Below are 27,232 nucleotides of genomic sequence, written 5' to 3'. Positions count from 1 at the left end.
ATGAAAAAGAGAACTTTCAATCACACAAGCATATTAACTTATACTTTTCCTTCCCATGAATTTAAGCGTAACAGTGAATCATACTGGGTTGCTATTTCAGGATACTCATGTCCCTTAATGGGCAAATACAGCTTAGGCGCAGCTCTGTTCACCCTGTCTCTGTTGCTGTTATCAAAAACTTGTGTGTGCACGCGAGGAAATAGTTCGTTCTTCCATGACCGTTCAATTCTGGCTTACTTATTTTGCTATAATTGCCAGAAAGGGACAAATTAAGTCATCTGGACACAGAAGGGAATTTGTTGATGTTAATATATGACGTGTCAAAACGTACAAAATGGACGCAGAGGAGTGTGCCCAGTAGTACTCAATCTAGTATCTCCGAGACTAGGACTGTAGAAATATGTTAATAATGTAGTGAAAGATGAAATTACAGTACAGGCACGATCACAAGTTCAATATAGTTAGCAAGGACATCAGCAAACCAGACAAATGCGCCAGAAACCTGGGGCACTTTTGGATGTGCCACTCTATCAAGAGCAAGTACAACTAACCGTATTTCTAATGCACTTCTGACTGCACAGTAAGCACACTTGAGTGTATTTCCTTCAAATGCTTCCTGAACAGAGGTGATACTTCCAATGTCAGGTGTTACTCCTATGGAATCACGAATTGTCAGCATTTTTACTACTTATACGGCACCAGTGGAACGTCAAATACCCTGACTTACACTTCAGCAAAAAACGCTTAATTTCTTGTAGTGGGATCTGCAGGGTCGTGCATGAGCTCGGATTGGCAGCGAAGACATACCCATTGTGAGAGCAGAGCTCCAGGGAAACTGAAGTTTGGGTTCAACAAGATACACTAACCAATCCATCAAAAAACCCCACTTTTTACAGAAATTATTTCAGGTGACTGCTCTGAAGGAAGAGACAAAAAAAACCAAAACCCAGAGCAGAAAAGCCCCTTGTCCTCTGTTTTATATGTTCTTAACATCCCTAGGGAGTAATAGCTTGGTAGTTAAAATAAGCATCAGTAAACACAACATTAAAGAGACTTTTTTAGTAAGGAAGTCACAGAAAGCAACAGAAAGTGATAAACTTAAAAACTGAGCATGATCACTCTCTCCCTGATAACTTTATATTTGCTTTGACAGAATATTCTACAATTTTTGTGAAGCTTTGGTGTGTTAAAAAAAACACCACAGTACAGTAATTCTGGCTGGATTTAATAGTTGATAACAACACGTAAATCACACACATTTGTCTGGTATTAATTTCTTTCAAAAATACTCAAATGAGTTGTAAAAATTTGTATGGAAAGTATCCCAGAAAAAGAGACTGGAAATGGGTATAAATTTGAAACTAAAGAGCAAAGTTTTCTGGATGGTCTGCAAACTTTTGTGAAGGAAACTTAGTTCTTCCATTTCTACCTTAAGTACAGTGTAAGAAAAGCAGACACTATGCACATGAAGCAATAACCAAGCACTTGCAGGAGGATTAGACAATCCTCATTTCCACAGAACGACTGGCTGCTAAAGCACTTAGCACAAACTATTTATTAGTTGCCAAAGCAACCAGTAAAACAAATGGCAAAACTAAATGTCAAACTCAGTGTTTACACGGAAAATGACGGTGTGGGGTTTTTACTCTAAAATGCTGGGACTGCTGTACAGACGTCACTAGTGTAGTATACCTGCTTTCAGAGTGTTACAAATGTGCAAACACCCCAGTCTTTCCGCTGTTTCTACATTTTTAACTCCTACATATCACATACTTTACATCTGATAAATCTACTGCTTCTAAATGAATTAAAATAAATGTTAAGAGTTCTTTGGCACCACTCAAAGCTGAATCGACTCAGCACAATGGGCTGAATTTTACCCCAATAACAAAAAAGAGAATACACCTGTTCCAGATCAATTATTCCCGATTCCTGGTAGGGTGGTAACATAAAACCCCTGGTCTACTTATTCTCTTCTCAGAATTATACCAAGACCTACTTGGAAGAAATAAAAGAAATAAAAGGAGGGTGTGAGGGTCCATCCCTGACTATTGCATACCGAAAACCCCAAAATAAGGGCTGCCCACAGCTGAGGCGTGGCTGTTGCTAAAAAGGACATCTAAATGCTAACTTTAATGAAGGACTTTGTTAAAAATCACAGAATCATGAAGACTAGTCTTTGAGTCGCTTAGATTTAGATATAATTTTCTGGATATAGTAATTATTTTATAATTATTTTATCTTTTTGTATTGTTTTCCAAAACAGGATAAACATAGTATATTTTGGAAAACAAGTAACCGTCTTCTGTATCTGATTAGCACTGCACCCCGAACTTCTCAAAATAGCATTAAGATGTTAAAGAACATGCATAAAATTTTCTATACTGAGCTATACTTGGTGTGCAAATTCTAAGGAACTTCAGCTGCTTAGAAGGCTAACTTATTTACCACATATTACATTAAATCTTTTCTTTTGTTCTGGGAAAATGTATTGAGTTATACCTTCCAAAACAATCTAATAGCTGTACCATAAATGCTGGGCACCTCCTAGCCAACACTGCAGGAACACAGATGTCTTTTACAGCTAATTCAACTGGAAACTGTGAACAGTTAGCATACTATAAGCTCTCCAGCTACATTCTGTCTCTCTGCGTCTCTGTCTCTCAAACCATAGTAAGGCAGAATGAACAGACTTTAGTTGCTGCCAAGGAAGTTGTGTGAATCACACAGTTCCTGAAAGCATACAATTAAACTGTTTAAAGCTCCTTTTTAAATGCTACTTGCAAGAGACAAGAATCTCTGCAGTGTTATGGAAAGCATGAAATCTTCCTGTAAAAGCACTATTCACTATTATATATGCATTTGGTAATTAAATGAGACCATCTTAGCCACTAATATACAAAACATAGCTTGTTGTGAGACATTCACTTTAATCAGATGTGTGCCTCCTGTTCAAATTTACTGGAAAACCAGTTGGCAGCCGAACTGGAAAATGGACACATGGTTTTCTCCTGTACTTTGCAAACAGAAATATTGAAGGATTTAACTGTTTTTATTGAGCCTCACACTCATAAAGATATTTTAAGGGGAAAAAAAGAAATACACAATGTCCCTGGCTAGAATAAACTGCTAATCTTCTTTTAAAAGAGAAAACTGAAGTTGGGTAGAACATAAAGTCATAATACTGGGAAGGAAAATCCATTTCCATCATCAGCACAAGTAATTATGCTTTAGGACATGAAGATGACACTATTCCCTGCACTAAAGTCCTTTACAGACTTTAGTATTATTACCACAATATTGAGCATTTTGTCCATATTTGGGAACACACAGCAACCTATAAGGCGGCAGTAGGTCACACACAGAACTCAACTAGACTTACTGCTATTAGTAACGTATTAACCTTTTGACTCGCAGAACTGAAAAGGATGACTGCCCTTATGGGCCAAGAACCTTTATTTTACCTTTAAATCACTATGTTTAGACTCCTATGCCTTAAACTATTGACTGGAACATTAAACTACTGCCTAAACTATTTTGAGATTATCTCTTACCATTACAGCTTTCTGATGGCAAAGGATTTACTCCTGGCACACAATGGCTGAAGTGGAAATAATCTCAAACTACAATCTGAATCCAAATCAAGTTGACTCAAATACCTTCAAAAGTGCTATTTTTAATTCTGCATGGTCAAATATCTCATTACTGATATTTCAGTATTTTAGCTCGGAATTATTCAAGATGAATGTATGGCTATGTTTCTGTTTATTAGTGTTGTGAAATAAACAATTATTGCCTTCATGCTTAGTTAAGTTTCAATTTGAATTCATGCTAACTTACTTAACTAACCTTCTCTAGGAATTAATTTTTTTTTTTTCAATAAAGTGCACTGGATTCCCTTTAGTAGCGTTTTTGTAGCCACATAAGTGCAGGTTGCTGAAAAATTCACGTGCATATTACAAAATGCTGGTGGCATTCACTGTCTAACTGGCAGTAAGTGATAACTCTCTAGCTGAGCAAAAAATACAGCAGCCCACAAGCATGTCAGGCTTTTGAAGGAAACACTAACAGAAGTATGGAGCAATAGGAATGACTCTAGACTTGGTTTCGAGTCATATTAATCCTCACTCTTAAAAAAAGCAACCTTACAGAGCATATAGAGGCACTGCAGATTCAGAGGGGGAAGTTCACCCTCTCCTAATACTGCCAGATACCATACGATCACATATTCAGTTGAGTAGGTACTACTGAACATTGTCCCGATCAGTATTTGTGGACTCCAGCTGAGCTCACTGCAGTATGAAGCCGTATTACTTGCCTGGCTCAGGAGAGTACAAAGCTCTTGCTTCAAACTTTGGAACTGTATTTTTAATCGCCTTCTGTTACAGTTCTAATAAAGTCTAAGTCCTTGATTAAGAATTACAGAGTATTGGTGAGGATCACATACTATGCTGTTATGACTGACGTTAGAACTTCCACAACTATCCTAATGAAATGTTAATATCAAAAGCCTAGTGTAAAGCATTTAAACGTGAGCAATAAAAAGTGAAAGCCAGAAAACAAAAAGTTCAATCCTATGTCTGCTTTACATATGTAAGATACTATCATATGAAAGGGAATGACTTAGTTTTAAGTTTCAGCCATGAAAAAGCGAATCCTCACAAAAGCAAAATCAGATATCACCTGATGTGGTGGGTTGATCCTGGCTGGCTGCCAGGTGTTCACCAAGCTGCTCTATCACTCCCCCTTCTCTGGAGGATAGTGGGGAGAAAATAAGATTAATAAAAAAACCCTCATGGGTCAAGATAATAAAGAAAAGCAAAGGCTGCATGTGGAAGCAAAGGAAAACAAAAAATTTATCCTCTACTTCCCCATCAGCAGGCGATGCCCAGCCACTGCATGGGAAGAAGGGCCTAAGCACTTGCAGCGATTACTTTGGAACACAAACACCTTAATGAATGTCCCTCCCCCTCCTTTCTCTTGGCTTTCACTGCTGAGCAGATGTCATATGGTGTGGAATATCCCTTTGGATGGCTGGGGTCAGCTGCCCTGGCCGTGCCCCCTCCCAGGATCTTGCCCAGCCCCAGCCTCCTGGTGAGGGGGGAACGCTGGAGAGACAGCCCTGATGCTGTGGGAGCACTGCTCAGCAGTAGCCAAAACACGGGTGCGCTATCAACACCTTTCCAGCCACCAACACAAAGCACAGCACTATGAGGGCTGCTCTGGGAACAGTTAACTCCATCCCAGCCAGAGCCAATACATATGTCTCTACAAAGAAAGCTTTAAGAAGTCCTTTTGCACTTACCTAGTAACAACAACAACAAAAAAATCCTGCTGTGAACTACTTCCTTGTATTTTATACAACAATTAATAATACTGAGCATTGACGAGGGAGGGGGAGAGCACCTTACTGAAGAAATGTTTTCTTCCAAGTTATTATTACTATAGATTTTATTTCTTTTTCCTTAGAACTGTATGGACTGAAGACCAGGTCAAATGTTTATCTGACTCCGGGAATATCATTCATGATCCCACAGAAGCCCAGAATGGTGGGGGCTGGAAGGGCCCTCTGGAGCTCATCCCGTCCCACCCCCTGCTTGAGCAGGCACACCCAGAGCAGGGGGCACAGGACCGCATCCAGGTGGGGTGTGAATGTCTCCAGGGAAGGGACTCCACAGCCTCTCTGGGCAGCCTGTGCCCCTGCTCTGGCACCCGCACAGCAAAGGAGTTGTTTCTCATGTTTTTCAACTCGTGCCCGTTGGCCTGCTGTTGGGCACCACTGAAAAGAGTCCAGTCCCGTACTCCTGACACCCACCCTTCAGATATTTATAAATATTGATGAGATCCCCCCCTCAGTCTTCTGTTCTCCAGGCTGAACAAGCCCGGGTGTCTCAGCCTTTCCTCATCAGAGGTCAGTCCTCTGATCATCTTTGTTGCTCTCCACTGGACTCTCTTGACTTAGTTCCCTGTCTTTCTTGAGCTGGGGGGCCCAAAACTGGCCGCAGCACTGCAGGTGTGGCCTCACTGGGGAAGAGCAGAGGGGGAGGAGAACCTCCCTCGCCCTGCTGGCCACGCTCCTTTCCATGCACCCCAGGACACCGTTGGCCTTCTTGGCCCCAAGGGCCCGGTGCTGGCTCAGGATCACCTCGCTGCCCCCCAGCACTCCCAGGGCCTTCCCAGCAGAGCCGCTCTCCAGCAGGTCACCCCCAGCCTGTGCTGGTGCGGGGGGTTGTTCCTCCCCAGGGGCAGGACCTTGCTCTGGCTCTTGTTGAATCCCATGAGGTTCCCCTGGGCCCAGCTCTCCAGCCTGCCCAGGTTCTCGCTGGATGGCAGCACAGCCTGCCGGCGTATCAGCCACCACCCCCCCAACCCTGAGACAAATGAGAGGCTCCCTATAAATGACTGGCCATTTGACACTTGCAGCCAACATGAAGAGCTGGGAGGCAGAGGAAAAACACCTGTATTTATTCTTCTCCTTTCATATTTAGCATCTTCCTTTTTCTTTCTCTTTCATTCCCTTAGCCTCTCTCACATTTGGTGAGAAGACATTCTGAATGCCAAATGAAATTGCTTGTCAGATGTGGTCTGGACCCCTTTGGGTTTTTTACATTCACACATGGTTTAACATAATGAGACAGAAAATTGGCTTTTCAGGATTAAGAGATTTAAATAGAACAGCTTTTGAAATAATGGCTGCTATAGTAGTAAGTACCTTTCACATAGTCTGATGTTTGTGCAGCTTCTATGAACAGTTTATTCATAGAAATAAACTGTGTTGGTACAGTAGTAGATTTGTTTTGGTAGACTTATGGATGGTTTTTAACATGTTGCTAAAAGCTATTACAAATCTTTTGTACTCACACTTTACACAATGAATTTGTCCCAATTTTATGTGTTAGTTCACACAGAAACCTGGAAGGAGGATTTCCTATGTTATTCACTGCATTGATTTGTTTGTACTAAAAGAGCGCTTGTCCTTCTTCACTTACTAAATAATAATGAAAATGCAGGCATTTGTAAAAAATCAGTCTAATTTCTGTTCCTATGCTAACAAACACCCTGTGTTATCCCTCAAACTGCAATTGTTAATGTACAAGTCAGCAATCTTTACTGATGACTCATGGTGCTGATAATACCTCTGAATTACCAGGTCTGGCTTCTGGACAAAGCAGCTCACAGCAATACTACTGGAAATCATGATCCCTCAGAGGACTCTGATATGGTAACACGGTTAATGGAAGACTTGGTATTGATACTGACAACGTTGGCAATTTGCACTGGTCAATTCCAGGGATTAATTTTAGACACACTGTGCTGTAGCAGGGTTTTTAATCTCAACAGAGGAACTCCAGTAGGTTTAATGCTACCTATTAAAAATGTGAAACCTACTAATAAATCATCTTAAAAACAGTCCTCTCTGCCACCCAGGTAAACCTGTTTTCCAGAATGGCAAATAACAGCACACCCCTCCTCCACAATCGCTGCCAATGAAGTTTTACTTCTGAAATAAAATTATTTTAATTCATTTAAGATCAATGGATTTGTTTTGCCTAGTCATATGAATGCTGGTATGTGTGAAATCAATCTTGATATGTGGAATATAATTTGTTACTGTAAGAACGTCCAGGGGTGAATATCATAAAGGAAGAAAACTATTTAACACAAAGGATGGTGCTGACCCAAGTACAAGCTGGCTATGTAGAAATGTGCAATAAACCCCAGATCTTTCACAACCACCAGAGGAGTGGTGTTCTGGACCAAGGATGTTCTGAAACTGGGCGTATGCATGGAAAGGGGTCACAGTCTCTGTCTCTGACAGCCCTTACAAGATAATTCTGTAACTGCAACAAAAGCCCATATTTAAACTGATTAATTCCTCTGATATAGAATGGGATTTCCCATATACTTCAGTGGAGGATTCCTGTAGTTAAAACTATTTCCTTTCTCAAATTTTCAAATGAAGTTTTATACCTGCAAGATCTTCTTTGGAGGAAACCAGTCGAGGAGAGCTGTTACCTGGCTCAATTCTTAATGATAATCTGGAAAAACAAGTTTTTAGAGAAATTAACAAAAAATTTTCTCAATAAAAGTTGAAGAAATGGAAGAAAGTAATTATTTTGGCAGTGGTAAGCAGGAATTTTACTTTGTTGGAAGTAAAGCTGGAAGTACTTATTTATTTGTTATGGAGCAAAACAATACATTTTTAAAATTAAATCACTACCTGTTAGATCCAAGAGAGAAACTGGGGGGGATGTCTATGAAAACAGAAATGGAAATTGGTATTGTATACTACCTATCAGTGTAAAAACATAAGTTCAAATAGTCTTTCACCTGAAAAAAAACCACCTCCAAAAGTTAGTAAATTTAGATACAAACCTAACAGCAAACACTTTATTCCCTCTGTGCATGAAAAATGCATTTATTCTGTTACCATGTGGAAATGTGCACTCAGAAATAGCTATTTAGAAATATTAGTTACTATGACTTACAGAAAAGAAGCATAAGTGACTACCACCTAATAGTAAAAAAAGATAATTAAAAGAAAGTTATATTATATGCTTCTCTGCCTCACTTCATGTGTTTTATGATGCACTCACTGCTGCCTCATCTCTGCACTCCAACACATATCTTGATCTTCCAGCGCAAAGGACTTCTGCCACCTCTCAAGTTTATGCACTCTTAACTTGACATTCAGGGGTCCTTTGTTCTGTACCAGTTTGATGAAAAAGTATGGAGGACTACAATGTTAAGTAAATTTTCACGGAACATGCACAAAACCAAAGGGAATTACTGCTCTTGTTGCACAGCATTAAACATGCAAAAAAGTTGCGAAGGTTTCAAGCTACAGACTGCAGTACTCCACTGTACCCAAACACCAATGAAAGTCTCTTTAAATTTATATAAAAACATGCAAAGAGATGGGGGGGAAGGGAGAGGAAGGAACCTATGACAGCCTTTCAAAATATCACATATACCTTAACTATCATGTTCCTTACTACCTTGTCTTTCATGCACATTGGCTCCTATGGGGAATATCTTCCAGTCCGTTCTCCATGGTATTCAAACGTTGTCGCCTACGTTTCAGTGTGAAGTTAGTTGACAAACCTATGGTCCCTTTTCATGTTTTAGAATTTCCATTCTTCTGACAGTACTAGATTCTTTTAAATATTCGTGATATCCATGACCAGGAAGTGGCAACATGCCTCTGAGAAGCCAACGACGAGAAAGTTACAATAACGTAACTCAGTGCACAATTCAAATGTTAATCATATGGGAATTGCTTTCAGTATGGAAAAATGGCAAAAACCTTAATGAAGTCTTTCCCTGTAAATAGGGCCCTATTGTGTGAATTTATCTTCCATGCCTGTAGAAACGTTCCAGTTGCATCCCTTGCACAGTCATTACTTCTTTGTTAATTTTTAAGACTGATCTGTTCCTCACTACATTAGACATTTGTTGTTCCCATGCTGTGAGCTTGATTTTTGCCTAGCAATCTTTTTTTTTTTAAAAAATTTGTTTTTAGGAATCTCCTGCAGAACTGTGCTATTTACAGATACTGAGAAATTTGGGTATTGAACTCATTATATTGAGTTAGCTCATGTTTGACAAACCGAAGTCCTTATGTAAAAGAGAACACTCATTTCAACTTGTTTCATGTGACAGTTGCTCTCCAAAGAGAAGCAGACCACCCTTCTCGTGCTAACCTGTCACTGTTCCACAACTGCTGATTTCTTTCTTTTCTTTCTGTCTGCACAAGGGAGCTGTTACCTATCCTACCCCACATGTGGTAACTGCGTGTTTTAGTTTCTGCCACCTTTGAGGAACTAATACCTGATGCTCTTTCCTTATACTGTTATCAGATAAATTAATCAATTTTATTAATCCCCTGTGGCAACAGCCACAATTTATTTGGTTACTATGGAAACATTTGTGTAATAAGCCCATTGCAAAAATGTATGACTGCAATTCATTCCCTGTAAGCAAACAGATTTCCCTTTTACAATGATGTGATTTGTAATGCATTACTCCTGAAGATTTCTTGCTTTGTTAGACTAAAAGGAATTTAAATCTATATGCAAGGATTACAGACTAGACTCTTATTCTTAAGAATGCTGAACTGAATCGTGCTCATTAAGCAAGTTATATTTCAGGTAACTATTTACAGAATTAGGTATTTTTCTGAGCAATTGTGGCAGAACTACCTCACACATGAGGAGGCCACAAATCACTTGTCCAAATTTACTTATTTTTCAAATTGACTTAATTAGCTTACTATGTTTCAAGCTCCAAGACACAGCACAGGTGAAATACTGCCTGTGAGTAGGTACGAATGGGGAAGTGCCATGACCTGCTTTCAGACTTCAGGCAAGAGCATTCTTATACCTTCTTTAGTGACCAGAACATCTGACAAAAGCAGTATCAACTTCATGCAGCTACTTGTACTGTACTATTTCTCTCTTTCTATTAAAAAATATTCTTGTAAAGAAGAAAAGGGGAACATACAGCAGAAAGTGAGACCTAACACCTTTATGCTTTTAACAAGGTTTTAGAAAGAGGCATGGTATCATTATACAATTGATAAAGCACCTGTGGTATGTGCTGCACTTAAAAGGTCACTGACAGAGCAACAAGTGTCTTCAGTGCTACAGAACACCACTCTCCACTGGTCACGTCTCTAGAAAATGTGAAGTTAGATAATGTTGTTTATCTGTTTAGTTATGTTAAAGTACACTCTGAAATCTTAGCCCTTGCTAAGTCTCTGACAGTTTGCTCTTTGACTTCAATAATGCCAGAATTCTGTAATGTTTTCAAAATAACAAAAAAGCTATTTAGCTATTCAACTTAGGAAAATACAAGATGTATTAAAAGAACAACAAATAAATATAAGCCTAAATTTGACTTTTAGTAAACAATAAAATACTCATGCTGACATGTTTAACAAAATATTTAAAAAAAACTGTGAGAAAAGGGACAGTATTCTGACAATGAGATGTCATTCCTGGACCACCTTCTCTCCTCTTCCCTCTCTTCCCCTGAAGGCTGGAAACAATCAAAAATATTTTTATTTCAAAGAAGAGATACTGACAGCCAGTACAATTTCAGCCAGTCTCGGCTTGTTTGTCACCACCCAAATTAATTTTTGCAAATCCTCTGACAGTGTATTTTCCACGGCGAAGCACAGGTTACATGCATACACATGCATGCTCACCTGCTCTCACCTTGCTACGTGTGCATATTGTTATGCCAGCAGCATGAGCAATGTCTTCCAAATAGCACTGAGTTGGAATCTTTGGCCCCTCAAAGGCTTAGTGTGATACTATCAATAGGTCTGTCCAGACTTTGACATTTGATGTGCTTACAACCAACATTCATCATTCACATCCATCACACACGAAATCATATTCTCACAGCTCATTGCGCCCAATGGTATGCACTAGTACTACTACTAGTAAAAAACTACCTTTGCTCCAGCATGCCTAATAAACCACTCATAAAGACACGCTCTTTTTTGTGTTTGCACCTGTATATGATCAGAAATTCATCTTGTAAGTCACTATATTAATCTAACACCACAGCACTGTTAGAAGGTTTTTTTTTAGGAATTCTTTTCAAAAACAAAATCTTTGCTTTATCATGGTGAGGACGCCTAGTCTTAGTGCTGACATAAGAAATTTCAACACTCCAAAATTATACAGCAAGAGTCCAGCTAAGAGACATGCCAGGAAAAATCCTGGATATCAACCTCAGATACTGCCCATTAGAAACTGAAATTCCAAAACTGAGTTAGTATTAACAATATAAGGTGAAACAAAAACTAGAAATAAAATCTACAGAAAAAATCAGCACAGAGATTTACTGAATTAACAAACCACCAATTTACTTTTGGGAATTAAGACAAAGCTTTTAAAGAACAAGGCATAGGGAGAGTATGTGAAGGCTTTGTTCTTGGATAGTAAAAACATGATGTAAACAATTTCTTTTTGTTTTAAAGCCTGATACTCAAAATATTTTCTGGAACATGTTAGGGCTGGTACAGTCTGTAAAGTAAGCTGGACCACCATCCCAACCTAGTCTTAAATTACACTCTGCTACTGAGTTCTGCCATATAGCTCATTTAAGAGTAACCTTCCCGATAAGCAGGAAAAGAGGAATGTAAAATAATGCACAAAATAAAATAGGTAGCCAGTCTTGAACATAATTCTGTTTCATGGGAGTATGCTCTCCAGTACAGGATAAAACTACTGTTAGTACAGTAAATCTACTTTGACCCAATTCTTCTAATACTAAGCACGTGAATGAAGACAGAGAATAGCCTTACATGAACAAGAAATCTAGCTGCTCCATCTGCATGTTCAACAAAACTTATTCATCTTTCTTGAGACAAGGATGATCTAAGTTGCAATAAAGCAGTGCAGTCCTCTAAGCTGTCACTCAGGACATTTCTGACCAGTGTTTGTGTACAAAGCTGAACAGGTCTGACATAGCTGGAACATTTTGGGCTGCCTGTGTAGTTCTTAAACAGTAGGTCCAACAGTTTCTGGAAACTTCACTGTCCCCAAGAGTGTCCTGTGGAAGAGGCAGCCAAGTCACGCCTATAGCTATTGATCAGTACAGCCACTGGATCACTAGAAATCTCAGACAAATAGTGAAGGTTTTCCCCTACCCCTGTCTTTGACAACAATTCTTGGTGGAAAACGTCCAGGGGAATATAGCGGCCTGGGAGGCCTATCTAAGATGGACTGTGGCCAAGGTTCACTGTTGAAGTACTAATATTTTAAGCACCTGCCATACAATTCCTGTTACCATAACACTAAAACAATATGGTGTAGCTGGCCTTCCCATAGCATCCTGCCTACCTGAATCTAAATTTGAAATTTTTCTGTAAATCATCTTACTAATATATTGGAGTATCAGTGTCTTGCCCAATATGCTCTGAAGAACTGAATTGTATGTATAGACGGCAGCTTGTGGAATGGGATTCCAATCCTCATTGTGCTGTCCAGATAACACTGTAATACAAATCAGAGTCTTCAAACTGGCTTTACTCGAAGAACAACTGTGGCAAATACCAAGGCCAATGTAGACCAAGAACAACTGTGGAGAATACCAGGCCTGACCTAACAATTCCAAAAGTTCATTAAAAAAAGTTGTTCTGGAGCCACTACAAGGCATGGCAGGTTAGGAAAGGATGTAGCATGATGCCACACTGTCTGGATAGTGCTGTCTAGCTCAGGGAAAAAACACATACCTGGGGACAAACACTCTCTTCAGATCACTTCTTACACTCCTGGAGGAGGAAGATGATCCTGCTGCAGCTGCATCATGGTACCTGTGAAGCCCAACAGCTGCCAGTGATGCCCTGAGATAACAATGATTAGCAATATATTTTGGGTATAACTGGAAGGGATCTTCCCGTTTCTAACTGGAAGAAAGAATGATGCTCTAGGTCCTATTATTGCCCCCTTAGTCTTGTAACTAGCAAATGTTGTAATTTCTCAGCTTCTGCAGAGAACAGTGTAAAGGCTGAGCAAGAAAGATCTATTATTTTTAGGATATGACATCATTGTCAGGGGTTTTCTGGAGTGTTCCTACTTACTGACAAGCACAAACATAAAGCAAGCAATTGGACTGACACAAAAAGTTGTAGAGAAAAGCTTTGTTTACATAAAGTGGCTGCCAAATGTTCTTTTTCAGTGTAATTGAGGCTCTCATTTGGCGGGATGTTTGTTGGGATCCTGCCAAAACATTTTGGGGCAACTATCTAAGCTTCTCTCCCTGACAGCCTGGTACTGATACAGTCCTGTTCTCCTTGCCAAAGGACAAGCATACATCTCTTCACAGAATCACAGAATAGTGGGGGCTGGAAAGGACCTCTGGAGATCATCCTGTCCAACCCCCCTGCTTGAGCAGGCACACCCAGAGCAGGGGGCACAGGACCGCATCCAGGCGGGGGTATGAATGTCTCCAGGGAAGGGACCCCACAGCCTCTCTGGGCAGCCTGTGCCCCTGCTCTGGCACCCGCACACAAAGGAGCTGTTTCTCATATTTAAGTGCAACTTCCTGTGTCCCAACTTGTGCCCGCTGCCCCTTGGCCTGGTGCTGGGCACCACTGAAAAGAGTCCAGTCCCGTCCCCCTGACACCCGCCCTTCAGATATTTATAAGTACTGACAAGATCCCCCCTTAGCCTTCTGTTCTCCAGGCTGAACAAGCCCAGGCCTCTCAGCCTTTCCTCACAAGGGAGATGCTCCAGCCCCTGATCACCGTGGCAGCTCTGCGCTGGGCTTGCTCCAGCAGTTCCCTGTCCTTCTTGAACTGGGGGGCCCAGAACTGGCCGCAGCACTGCAGGTGTGGCCTCACTGGGGCAGAGCAGAGGGGGAGGAAAACCTCCCTTGCCCTGCTGGCCACGCTCCTTTCCATGCACCCCAGGACACCGTTGGCCTTCTTGGCCCCAAGGGCACGATGCTGGCTCAGGGTCACCTCGCTGCCCCCCAGCACCCCCAGGGCCTTCCCGGCAGAGCCGCTCTCCAGCAGGTCACCCCCAGCCTGTGCTGGTGCCGGGGGTTGTTCCTCCCCAGGGGCAGGACCTTGCTCTGGCTCTTGTTGAATTCCATGAGGTTCCCCTGGGCCCAGCTCTCCAGCCTGCCCACGTTCTCGCTGGATGGCAGCACAGCTTCTGGTGTATCAGCCGCTCCTCCCAGCTTGGTGTCATCAGCGAACTTGCTGAGGTTACACTCTGTCCCATCATCCAGGTAATTGATGAATATGTTGGACAGGACGGGACTCAGCACAGACCCCTGGGGAACACCACCAGCTACAGGCCTCCATGCAGACTCTGCCTCGTTGATCATGACCCTCTGAGCTCTGCCGTTCAGCCAGTTCTCTGTTCACCTCACTGTCCTCTCATCCAACCCACACTTCCTAAGCTTACCTATGAGGCTGTGATGGAAGACAGCATCAAAAGCCTTGCTGAAGTCAAGGTAAACAACATCCACTGCTCTCCCTTCGTCGACCCAGCCAGTCATGCCATCATAGAAGGCTACCAGGTTGGTCAAGCATGATCTCCCCTTGGTGAATCCATGTTGACTACTTCTGATAACCTTCTTTTCCTGCACAGCACATGCCTGGAGATGGCCTCCAGGATGAGCTGCTCCGTCAACTTTCCAGGGATGGAGGTGAGGCTGACTGGCCTATAGTTTCCCAGGTCCTCTTTCTTGCCCTTTTTGAAGACTGGAGTGACATTTTCTTTCCTCCAGTCCTCCACAACCTTTCAAAGATGATGGAGAGCGTACCTCAGAGTACACTAATTCTGTCCCTGGCTCAAAAAGAGCTGTCACTGGAAAGAGAGAGAAGAGATCCTTCCCCACTCTAAAATGTTAGCACTCTTTGCCTTTTCAAGCCTTACAGTTTCTTCTGGCATGGGACCAGAGAATGCTATGAAACTGAAGATCCATTAGGGAAAACTGAGATGAAAATGTGAAATCAAATATTCAAAACAAAATCCAAAAAGTTCTTATCAAATACAAAATGGAAGAGGAACGAGAGTTCTCTTTAAGGGTAGTTGTGATGAGTTTTGATGAATATAGACTTTAATTTAAAGCCTTATTCTGCTGAAACAAACATGATAGAAAAAGGTCGAAGTTCTCCAATGTATATAAACTTCAGCAGCTTTACTAAGAATAAAATTCTTCCCTCTTCTTAAAACCTCTGAAGACTTCAGACCAGGTTTTTTTGCCATAGTGAAGCCTAGAAAGAAAACTGCTAAATTTGATTGAAGTATTCTCACAAGTAACTATGTCAAAAGAAAAAAAAATAAGATTTTCAAATTTAAACTGGAATTACTCATAGTTTTTCTGAAAGAATACCTTGTCTGAATGGTTTTACTCTTAAGAGTTATTCTCTCAGGAAAAGCGAAGTTCCACACAGATTTATCACTAGAATCCCATTCGGAGGATTTGGCTGAGGAATAGGATTGTATGCAGAGTGGCCTGAACAGAGCTGAGTGGAACAGCTTTGGCAGCTGGAGTTATCACCAACTGCAGTTATGTTCAAAACTGAAGAGAAAAGACAAATTGGTTGACTTGTGCTATGCTCAGATGTGGGTTTTTTGTCTCTGTTATGGTGACATCTTTTTCCCCTGAACTGTCTCTGTAAGATTTTGCATGTGTATGCCAGCAATACCAGCTATTATTGCAGAGAAATGTAGAATGGTTATGGTAGGTCATTCTTTATGCTCATATGTACATGAACCCACACTGGTAATACACAGTGTTCTGATTCACTGAACCTGCTCTTTTCACAAACGCTAACTGGTAGCCTTGCTTTCATTAGCTGATGAAGTTTCACCTTAAAATTAGTTAAATTATTTGTTTCACTACTCCGATTAAGAAGCCATTCCAGAATTCCATTACTCTGATGGTTAGGAACCATATTTCAACATTTCGCTTCTAAATTTTTGTATTCATTTATTCTAGTGCTACCTTTACAATTTAGTTTAAATTACTCTTTACCCTCCCTATTCTCTCCCAATTGTGTTTATACATAGTGATTCTATTACCTGAACTTCTGCATTTCTAGGCTAACGCCAAACACAGTTCTTTAAGTCTGGTGTAACAAGACAGACTTTATTCACCTGATTGCACCTGCATTTTTTTAAACCCACTCTAAGCATGGATGGCCAAAATTGCATACAGTACTCCACATAAGGTCTCACCAGCTCCTTTTGAAGCAGTATTAATGATTTAATTTTTAATAGAAACACTATATTTGATAGGGAGTAGGGATGAATTTGTTGTTTCATGGCTGTATCTTGCTGCTGACAGATGTCTACTGATCAACACCACAAATTATTGTTAGAATAAATATATAACGTTTTGATTTTTGTGTCACTACCATTTTAGTCATCAGGCCATCTGACTCTTCCTTTGTGATATCCATACCATCCTCTACTTTGATGAACCTTTCCAACACTGTTTTATTAGCATATGGTCTAAGCACACACAAATTCTGAGACAAAGCTCTTAACTGAAGTGTTTAATAAAACCAGTAACAAGACTGATTTTAAATAAGTTAATTAGCAGTCTTGCTCTCCAAAACATGTTCTAAAATCTTTCATGCCACCATCATATTACTCAACATCTGCTTGCCTTGAATACTTTTAATTCTGTTCACCTAAACAGAGGTACTATATTTGTCAATAGCTAATTACATAGCATTGCATCTACCTTGGTTGAGTTATTTAAAACCTTGGCTGCTAGACCAATGATTTAATGTGCTAGTTCTTTCAGCATTATTGGCCAGGGATTATCACCCTCTTTAACTGGAGCACATTCGCATATTGACCAACGTGCTCTATGGTGTCCATTTCACACCATTGTGTGCCTTGGCTCTTCCCCACCTCTTTTGTAAGCATTCCTGTAACATGCTTAAACCCCCAAATTGTCAGGTTTATATCTTAAGTAGCAGCTTATTAAAAATAGTAATTTGAAATTGGAAAATGTTTTAAATATATTATTTACATTAGTATGAGTCAATCCTGGACATCTTGGAGATGGCTTTAGGGTTCCTGAACAAATTCCTAGGATACAACCATCATGTAATAGAATAAAGACTAGACGTTCATCTGCTTGCAACTTCTACAAAGATATTTCATTTTGCAAATCTGGTTAGAGTCATAAAGGAAGACTGTCATTCTGGATTTTACTCAGGCATCCTGGTATTATCAGCTCCATTAATAAACTATTAAGAACAGCAGATAAACCCCAAAACATCTTCAGCTAATAGCTTTTTGTTCAACTCTCAATCAAACGAATAGCCAAATGATCTTTCCATTAAATTGCCCTAACCTGAAGAATAGTACTTACTTATAATTGTCATCTTCTACAAATTTCTGAAGTTCTTCAATGTAACGGACAGACTTCAAATATTTTTGCACATGGGGCAGTGTAGTAAGATGATCTGTGGAGTGTTCAAACAAACAAACAAAAAAGATGGGACATTCACATCATCCAAAATTCATTATTCTTTCAGGTTTGTTTTTTTTTCTGGTTCTTATGGTTATCTTAATAGAAACAGATAATTTTAACCTCCCTAAAGAATACATCTGGCAGAAATATTACTTTGACTCTGATACGATGTTAAAGATTTGATTGAGCAAAAGTGATGCTCAGTCGTTAAAGAAAACACAGATGCATTTCATCATCATGAAAGCTACTGGATTTTATCATATGCTATCCCACAAGTGGAAAAGAGTTATTTGCTGCAAACCCTCCTTGAATTTTCTGTTCACTGTTCTGGGGGAAATTAAAGCCTGCAGCCACAGCTGTTAGTGATTCCCACGTGAACATGAAGCGAAGAGATTTAAAAATTACAATGCTGAACACCGAGAAAGACAGGCACTAAGTTCAGATTGACAGAAAAATCCTTTGACGCGTGGTGCATAGACAGGAACACACCTTCTGGTGTCTAATTTTACTTTTATGCTCTTGTAAAGACAACTGTTTTAAAGGCACCCATTATTCCAGAATGTTGTTTCTTCAAGGCTGTATTTTAATTTTCATTCTTATTTTAACAAAACCGCTCAGAATTAATGCATAGCAATGCAGGAAGCCACCAAAACTGTAAAAAGGAAAGGGTCAGTGAAATAATGAGGTTTCTTTGTCATTCAAAGTAGTCAAAGACAAAATGAAACTCACAATAAGAACATGATAGCTGAATAATCTAGCTATTCAGAATCATATATTATTATGCCTAGTCCTTACCTTTACATACTTTATAATGCTGAAGCTGACAGCAAAGCACAAGGGCTGGGTACTTAAGCATACACAGGTAATTTTTTACCTCATTTTCTCACAATATAACATTTACTTTTTTTCTGTTCAGAACTCCCCAGAATTGTAGCATTTAAATGTTCTGAATTTATTTAATTGTATAGCTGCTCTCAAGGTTTTCAGCTTGTTTCATGTTTAAGCAATGAAAAGTCATGCTAAGTCACCAACAGTATGCTCAGTATTTGTCAAGACCCCAAAACCAGCACATTTCTTTACATAAGGCTTCACTGACAGGCTAGAATTGCAGAAATGAATTTTAGATTAAAATCTTGTTAACAAAAAGAAGCAGCCCTCTCATGTTCCTCACTTCATCAACAAGTGAGGTATGTGGAAAAGCCTAACACACAATTTAACAATTGTTGTATAGATCAAAATATTTTAATTTTGTTCTGTAAACATATCATCAGGATACTAACAGTAAAATGATAACGAAATTAACACATTCTACATTCCAAAGACATCATATGTACTGCAAAGGAAAGGAAAGATATGAAGATAGTTCTCACTGCCTGCCTGTGGTGGAAACAGAATATAGCCCAAATAAAATAGCTGTACTTGAAAGTACAGCTTTTGTAGTCCACGTGTAGCAGTAAACGCTGCACAACTACTGTTACAGCTCTTACAATTTAGAATACGTGCTTATTTGTCTAATTTCCTGGTAAGAGTGAAACTCCACAGAAGTGGAAGCTACATCACTTACTAGCGTTCATCTCTACCAACGTTAGCCTTTTGTGTTGCCTTTACACAGGGCCGAACCCCTGTTTCACAATGTTGTACTAAAGAAATTTTAGTTAAGGCTTAGTAGGTATAATGAAATTTACCAACCATAGTTACAGGAGACTTGCAGATCAGCTATTATGCGGAGAATATTGTTCATTTGATTGGATCTTTGTTCATTCTCCATAATGCTGCCTGAAGCGGGATATGCAGAATCAATGTAGATTAAATCCAAGAGATATATTCCTGAAACAAACAAATCAGCCAACCATTGATCTAGCGTTTCAAACAGAAATAGTTGCATAATTTTTAATGAATATAACAGCCAGCAACTATTCACCCCCACTGTGCTCTGTGCTCATTACACAAAGGAAGGCTTGGGATTTGCATGTTGAAAAAACTTCATAATTAGCACTTGAGTTCTATTACACCTCTTTAAAAAGGACAGGAAAGATTTTGCTGATGTGCAGTTATATAGGCTGATGTCTACTATGAGCAATTTGCAGGACCATAACAAGGGCACTAAAAAGAAGAGTGACAGATGCCACGAACCGCTGATGTCGGTACCGGCAGTCTGCATGGAGCTCATGGCAAACACAGCAGCTTCTGGCCACAACGGAGCTTAGCACTGCACTGCAGTGCCTTCCAGGTCTGCCACTATTTACTACATTAAGATATTACTGCGTATTTTGGCTGAAACTCAAGGCTGCATCTGCCAGAAGACAGAAGGGGATGATCTTTAGGTTTTCATTATATAATGACTTAAAAAAGCATAAAGAAAAGGTTTTTATTTATTAATTTCTTAATTTAAAAAATGGAGGTGTTATTTGCCTAGGCCCCGATTTCTCAGTAAACACTGAATGATGGTGATTATTCTAGTTGCCAAAATGCTGATTGTTCTTATTTGTTTGCACTTTTCCAAAACACCGAGACTAGACAAAACGTCATTTTTGGTTGGTGAAGAAGCATATTATATACAGAAGTTGTGTGCAGCAAGACGTTAGCTATTTTCATCGTCAAAAATATACCTATATCCAGTGTTTGGTAGGCAGGTATTTTGCAGAGTTAGCCTCTGTTGTATGGTACTTTTACCTTTATACAAGAAAGAAAATGGCAGGATTAAGGCTGAAATGAATTCAGGATACAGCGCAACATTTCCTGCATGGTACTCAACGGCTTTTTATCAACACACGCCATTCTGATTCACACATACCATTATGATTTGTAGTGGGCTTCTTTTATAGCCCCAGAACATTTAGAAATCAATCACAAAAAAAGGAAAAATACTGACTGGGAAGTACATACAACATACAATCATCACTTTGAGAAAACTGAATCATCACTGAGGCTGCAGAGAAAGTTTTAGGTTTTAACTCTGGAAAACTGAAAGATAATTCTGCAACAGTCTTGCAAAACTCACGAAGGCTACTATGAAAGCATAATGCAATGCTCATTAATTTCCTCTGGTAACTAACTGAATGCATTTAAATGAAGATGAGGAAGAGAAACACTTGCCTTTTGTGAGTATACTATAATCAGTTTTAGTATTTCAGTGATATGAATGCATGGAAGGAGTACAGAGGCGCTGAGTGTGCATGCAAAATTGATTTATTTTAGGACTTCCAGTTATGCTCTCTGTTGATCAGGCCTTGGGTGCAGATTATAGGAAGGAACAGAGTTGTAATTCACAATACTTCATCTCTTCGGGAAGTGGAATGGTTATTCTGCTGAGGCAGAGTTATAACAATACACTTTGTCATCTCCAGTGTGTCCTTGGCCCCCTGGGCACTCTGTGACTAAGACCTCTTGAAATAACTGAGGGCAATCACCATATAAAGGAGACTTGCTGCTCTCTTTTGCCTCTTCATGGAGCCATGAGACAGCCAGACATACCCAAACTAGACAATATAAGAAAGTGCAGCTTCATCCATTCTTAACATAGGTTTTACTCTTTTTTTTTAATTTAAAAAATCCCATAACTACACGGTCAACCTGCAGGAAATACAAAGTGCTTAAATTTGTAATCATATAATTTTGAACACAGGTTTACAAGCAATTTATACAAAATTTACACAAAGTCCTTGCCAGTAGTGATAAATAATAATGAAGTGGATGCAACCCAAATACTGTAATACCATTTACAGTAGAAACCTTTTATATACAGTTTTCAGTATTCCTATTTCTACTGATAAAGCGCAAATCAGATGCTGCTAGATGTGCATTTTAAAGGGGAAACCACATTTTAAACAGTGAACTTAGAGCAAAATATAACTAAGCCCTAGCAGGGCTAAATCAATCTTTTTGCATCTCAAAACTTGATGATTCTGTATGAATTAGTAAAAAAAAAAAAACCAACCCCAAAATCCTATGCACAATGATGTGTCGCTTGCTACGATTCTACTAAGCACTCCAGACAGCATGAAAGCTTGGACCAACTGAGGCAACTCAAAGCAGTAGTCCTTTTTCACACATGATATAAAGACAACTGCCAGCTAAATGTACGGACACATTAATCAGTTTTTTTGAGTTGATACAAAACACGGTCAAACTATATTTTGTAGCTACATATTATTCACCTGTTTTGAGACAAGGGTCTATTAAAATCCACTCTTATCAGCTCCTTTTTCTGTGTACCTTGAAATATCATGGCTGTTGATGTCAAACATTGGTTAGCAACAGATCATGTTCCATCAAGAACAATTTTATTTAAAAACAAGCTAAGCAGCTGAAACGACACTGTCAGAAGTTTCTACTGAGGCAGAATCCACTGGAAACAATAGCACATGGCAACTGTAATGCCTAAGCCCTTGAGACAGCTTTGTAATTACAGCTTTTTCAACAATTCACCTTAGCATTCAATTCACATACTCCTCTAATAGTTCAGGAACAGCGCTTTCAGAATACGCTGACACTTGCTTTTCAATTCCTGTGAACTTTGGAAAATGTCTTAAAACATCACAGAACACAAACATTAATTGAAAATTAGAAAAGCTATGAATAGTGTCACAGAAGTCTGACTCAACATCTACATCCTCCAAAAATATCCCCTGAAACACCTTCCTCCAAATCACAGAAGAAATCAAAACCAAACTAAAAGCTTTAAAAGCCCACAGTATTAAGATCCCAGAAAACTAAGCTGACGTGAGCCTTGATTTTATAGAGTGTTTTTGGTGGAAATTCAACTGGTAGAAGAAAATAAGTAGATTAAAGAAACAAAAGACTATATTAATCCTCTATGTATGTGTTACCGACTGGGTTAAGAAGTGTGCTCTTATCTGTTTGCAAACCACCTTATGTACTAGGAGATACTAAGTGATCTGTGGAAAATACTGTTTTACTATTAGCTAAATATTACACAAATATTGTTTCAGATAAAAATGACCATGTCCTAGGAGTAATAACTTCCCTCTTTCTGCACTAACTAGATATAATGATTTTTTAAAACATTCTCAGAATTCCCCAAATTAAAGTTCCATCCCAATAACATAACATTTATTCTTTCTTCATGCTATTATTAATTGACATACATAATTCCATTTCTGATCTCAGTCTGCAAAGAAGGTGGATGAAATTAAAACTCAGGAAAGAAGAATGATGAGATAAATGTTTGTAAAAACATATCACATCTATAAACTCTAAGACCTCTTTATGGCAGTACAACGGTGGGTTTTTTAGAGAAGAATTAGAATCTTAGAATTCCAATCTGGTGGCATTTTATACACGCTTTGTGCTGGCACAAATAATCACAGGATAACTTAGGTCAGAAGGGACCTCCAGAGGTCAGTCTAGTCTAATCTCCTGCTCAAAGCAGCGCTACATCAAAGCTGGAAAGGGTTGCTAAGACCCTTACAAGTTTAGGGATGAGGACTCTCTGATCAACTTAATCCACTTCTCCTTAACCATTCTAATAGTATTTTTTCTTTTTGTTTATATCCAGTCGTCATTTCCCATGTTGCAAGCTCTGACTGTTGCCTCTTGTCCTTTTGCTGTGCACCTCTGAGAAGAATACGGCCTGTCTTCTTTATAAGCCACACCTCCCTGACAACAAAATGTGTAGCGAAAACAATGAATTTGACCCACAGGGCTGGAGGATTGTCCTTCATTTTGCTGCCAAATAAAATAAGGAGACTAACAAATGGGAAATTCTACTGCACAGAAATACACTAACACACTCTCATGCACAAAACAAAAATTTATCATCTGATTATTGGGTGAAATCTAGAACCTGACACAGGTTCTTCTACAGCATTAAAATTACCAGTTTGAAAAACTGAGTAAGAACAGAAAAATTGCATGTTCGGAACAACAACATAACCTAGAAAATTAAATCAGCTTCAAGAAGAAAAAGGTAAGTCAGCCTAAGAACTTGAAACATGCTAACATTTCTGGCATTTCAGCAAATCCATTATCAGGTGAACATAAGCAACCTATAATCTAAATCCTCTGGCACAAGACCACTGCTGGTATCTTCCTGATTGTTTACTGTTGGTTTCTATTCCACCCATCAAACTCAGCTGAGAACCTGTCAGGAACACAGGATAAAATTTCAGTTCTGTAGAACTGCGCTGTAATCTGTAGCAACAGCACAGCATTTCACTGCATCTCCTAACATGTGCAGGATGGTCTCAGACACCGAATCTGCCTGTGAAACTCTGCAGGGAGGATGGAACCTGACCCATTTTATCCTTTCCAAAAACAACCATGGCTTTTCAGGAACATCTTTATACCGTTTCTGTAAGCGCTGAGTACAAAACCATTGCAAGTTTATAGTTGTTACTCCAGTTCAGAAAATACATACAAAGGATGTTTTTAGTTCCTCTTGTTAGCAAGCAGCCCAAAATAAAATGCTCATTAGAGAAAATATTTTTGTGTAAGCGTATTTTCCTCAGACTGCAAATTATAATATTGTCCAAGTCTTGGGACTCATATTCCCAGTACCTGATTGCCAAGAGGTCTCAGAGACTTGATATTCCTGTGCTATTGGCTCTTCCACCTCTGCTGAGGTCATCCTGAAGCTCCTAACATATAAATCCCCAATTCTTTCTTTGAAAGAGATAATTCTTATTTCCAAAGCTTAGAAGAAGGGTTAGTAAATGCAGTATCTTTTGAAAGCATGATGATATACAAATGAAATAGTTTTCGTAAGTCAGTATTCAGAAAATTTGCTAGATGTTGACACACAGTAGAAAAAACCAAGCATCACAGACATCTTTGCCTGGTTAAGTGCTGCTATTTTTTGGCTGTGTAATTTAGTTAAAAAGACAAACAGCATAAGCTCCTAGTCTCAGATGTCATTCACAAAACTCTTACTGACCTCAGTGGCCCTGGAAGGGAAACCCTTTATGAATGCAGGGATAAAAAGCTGTACAAAACATACTGAGTCTGTTGTGAATGCTGTATTCAAATAGACTGAATAGAAATCACTGTATGTGCTCCATTCGGGGATCACTGCAGCTATTGCTACAGTGTCTCAAAAACATTACTTCAGTCTGATTTTTCTTGAAAGGATTGCTCAAACATTTAGGGTCAGCTAAAAGGCAGACTTTAATTTAATATATTCCTAAACTATTACATGAGCTGTGCAGGGAAGTTAGTGCTTCTTTTCTGCATAACAAAGAAAGGAACATTCTTTTGAGCAGGAAAATAACTTGTGCACCATAAAAATCTACCCTATATCCACATTAGATTTTCCACACTGTTTTTTGAGCACCTTTATAATTAATGGCTCCCCCTCTGCCCCATGTTTTCTTGCCGTGTTTGAAAAAAGCACTCTTATTTTCAGGAATATCGCTAGTGGGCTCATGATCTAGCTTTAGAACATTACATTTTCTTCATAAATTCCAAGCTACTAAAACAACAGAAAATGCAACTATGCTAGTCAAACACTATTTTTTAAAAGGGAAGGAAAGCCACTACGGTGAAATGCATGGAGCACACCTAAGCAACACACTCATGAGAGAATTTCAGTATCCTCACGTTAATTACTGATAATTATCAGATCTTTGGAAGTGTATTAAGTGTGTGCAGTGAAACCAAATTATTTTCCTATAATCTCCTGGTACTAAGTATGCCCCAAACTTACTCAGATTAAAAAAAAAAAACAATCCACCCTGGAAATAAGATTTCCATCTAGGAAAATACAATTTTTTTCCTGAAATTAAAATGTTCTTATACGTTCTCTAGTAATGTCTCATTACTACCATATTGAGCTAGAAGTTACAGACCACCTGCAATAGTCTAGCATATTTAAGAAAAGCCATGTGGCTTACTAAGGTTTTCTTCTTCACAACTTATGAAGGAAAATAAAACAAAACAAACAAAAACACTCAGACAGACCTGACGATTTTGTTAGATTTTAATACGTACCAAGTATCTGCATGAGCAAAATCTCATTCACACGTTGAGTACACCCCATTCTTCACTATTACATAGTTTTATAGTTCAGATTCAGTCTTGCCATGGAATTTTTCATATCTCAAGCGCCATCCAGAACATCTCCATTAATGGTTCTGCTCTGAGACTTAGGAATACTTTATGGAAATTCCTTGCAAGGCTTCTTCTCACTAGTGCTGTGCTTGCTACATACCTGTTTCCTCAAATCTCTGCTACCTTAACAAGTAAGTGGCTCACTGGGTCACACTGGATTATGTCCAGCATTAGCCAGAATGCAAGTGCCTACCTAATTTTAGTTCTTAGCGTATTCATTCACGCATTCTGGAAAATCCTTCTACTGCTTAGGGAGAAATGGGTGAAGAAACTATATGAACTGTCATTCAAAAATTAAGAAGTAGACACAGAGGCAGTGATAAGCAAGAACAAACTCGGTTCATTATGAGCTGTTAATGCTTTGCTAGGAAAGCATCAGGCCATGACTAACTTGCCTCTCAACCCCCAACGACCTGTGAATTTGGACTAAGAATGAACCATATCCCTGTCAGACCCACTGACACAATAGATTTGAGTGCTCCAGAGGCCAAAGGTATTTTGAGAGCCCCACCAAAACCAAAAAGTATGTTTAGTCCTTATAAATGAGTGGAATAGACTTGGATTAACACCTTAACGACATATAAGCCAACTGGAATTTCCAGTCACACTGGAGTGAAAACAAAGAAAAAAGATGCTTAGAATCAGGTTCAAGTTTTACAGTCTAGTTTAACCTAGTTCACCAGCCCAGACCAGACCTTTAAAAATTTTCTTCCCCTATTAGAAGTACTCTCTCTTGAAAAAGCAATATATCTCATAGATAAACATATAGTTTATAAAGGAGAGGTTCATATGACTCAGACCATCTTAATGGTTTTAACTTAAAAGCAAGCTGCGGTTTAGTACCTTCCTAAAACCACTCTGAGCTTGTCTTCATTTCCATCTCTACATGTTTCTATCTCTAGAAAGACAGAACTGTGTATCATTAAAAGTTATGTATGTTTTCAATAACTGTTTCATTTTTCCTAACAAAAATAGTCTCAATTTTTGTAATCTGTATTATTAGTTTGGGGTTCTGGACCTATGGATTAAGTATGCTGATATGCTTCTACTTCTCTCAAGTACAGTATAATCCTAACCCAAAAGATGAGCAACGTTTAAAGGAAGTGATTGAGTTTGCTTTCTGTGTATGCTTTGAGTACAGCTCTGTTAACCTACCTACAGCAGTATACTTTTGCCTCTGTCCACATGCTTAGAAACAACA

General features: G+C 39.2%; 1 protein-coding gene across 5 annotated transcripts in view; it reads right to left on the bottom strand.

The window, feature by feature from the left end:
* Nucleotides 1-27,232, bottom strand: part of RALGPS1 (Ral GEF with PH domain and SH3 binding motif 1) — a 150,964-nt gene that overhangs the window by 19,051 nt on the left and 104,681 nt on the right. For all 5 annotated transcript variants that reach the window (XR_012663463.1, XM_075111966.1, XM_075111965.1 and 2 more), the window contains 3 exons: nucleotides 19,654-19,791; nucleotides 17,863-17,956; nucleotides 7,972-8,039 (listed from right to left, as the gene is read on the bottom strand). Coding sequence is in view for 4 of the 5 variants with exons in the window: in XM_075111966.1 (XP_074968067.1) it covers nucleotides 7,972-8,039; nucleotides 17,863-17,956; nucleotides 19,654-19,791 (300 nt within the window). In the remaining variant the exon portion in view is untranslated. The remainder of the gene's footprint in view (nucleotides 1-7,971; nucleotides 8,040-17,862; nucleotides 17,957-19,653; nucleotides 19,792-27,232) is intronic.

Source organism: Phalacrocorax aristotelis, chromosome 17 (genome assembly GCF_949628215.1).
Source record: "Phalacrocorax aristotelis chromosome 17, bGulAri2.1, whole genome shotgun sequence".
Classification (NCBI taxonomy): domain Eukaryota; kingdom Metazoa; phylum Chordata; class Aves; order Suliformes; family Phalacrocoracidae; genus Phalacrocorax; species Phalacrocorax aristotelis.
The sequence above is the reverse complement of the archived record's forward strand: the minus strand, read 5'-3'. Positions and strand labels throughout refer to the sequence as shown.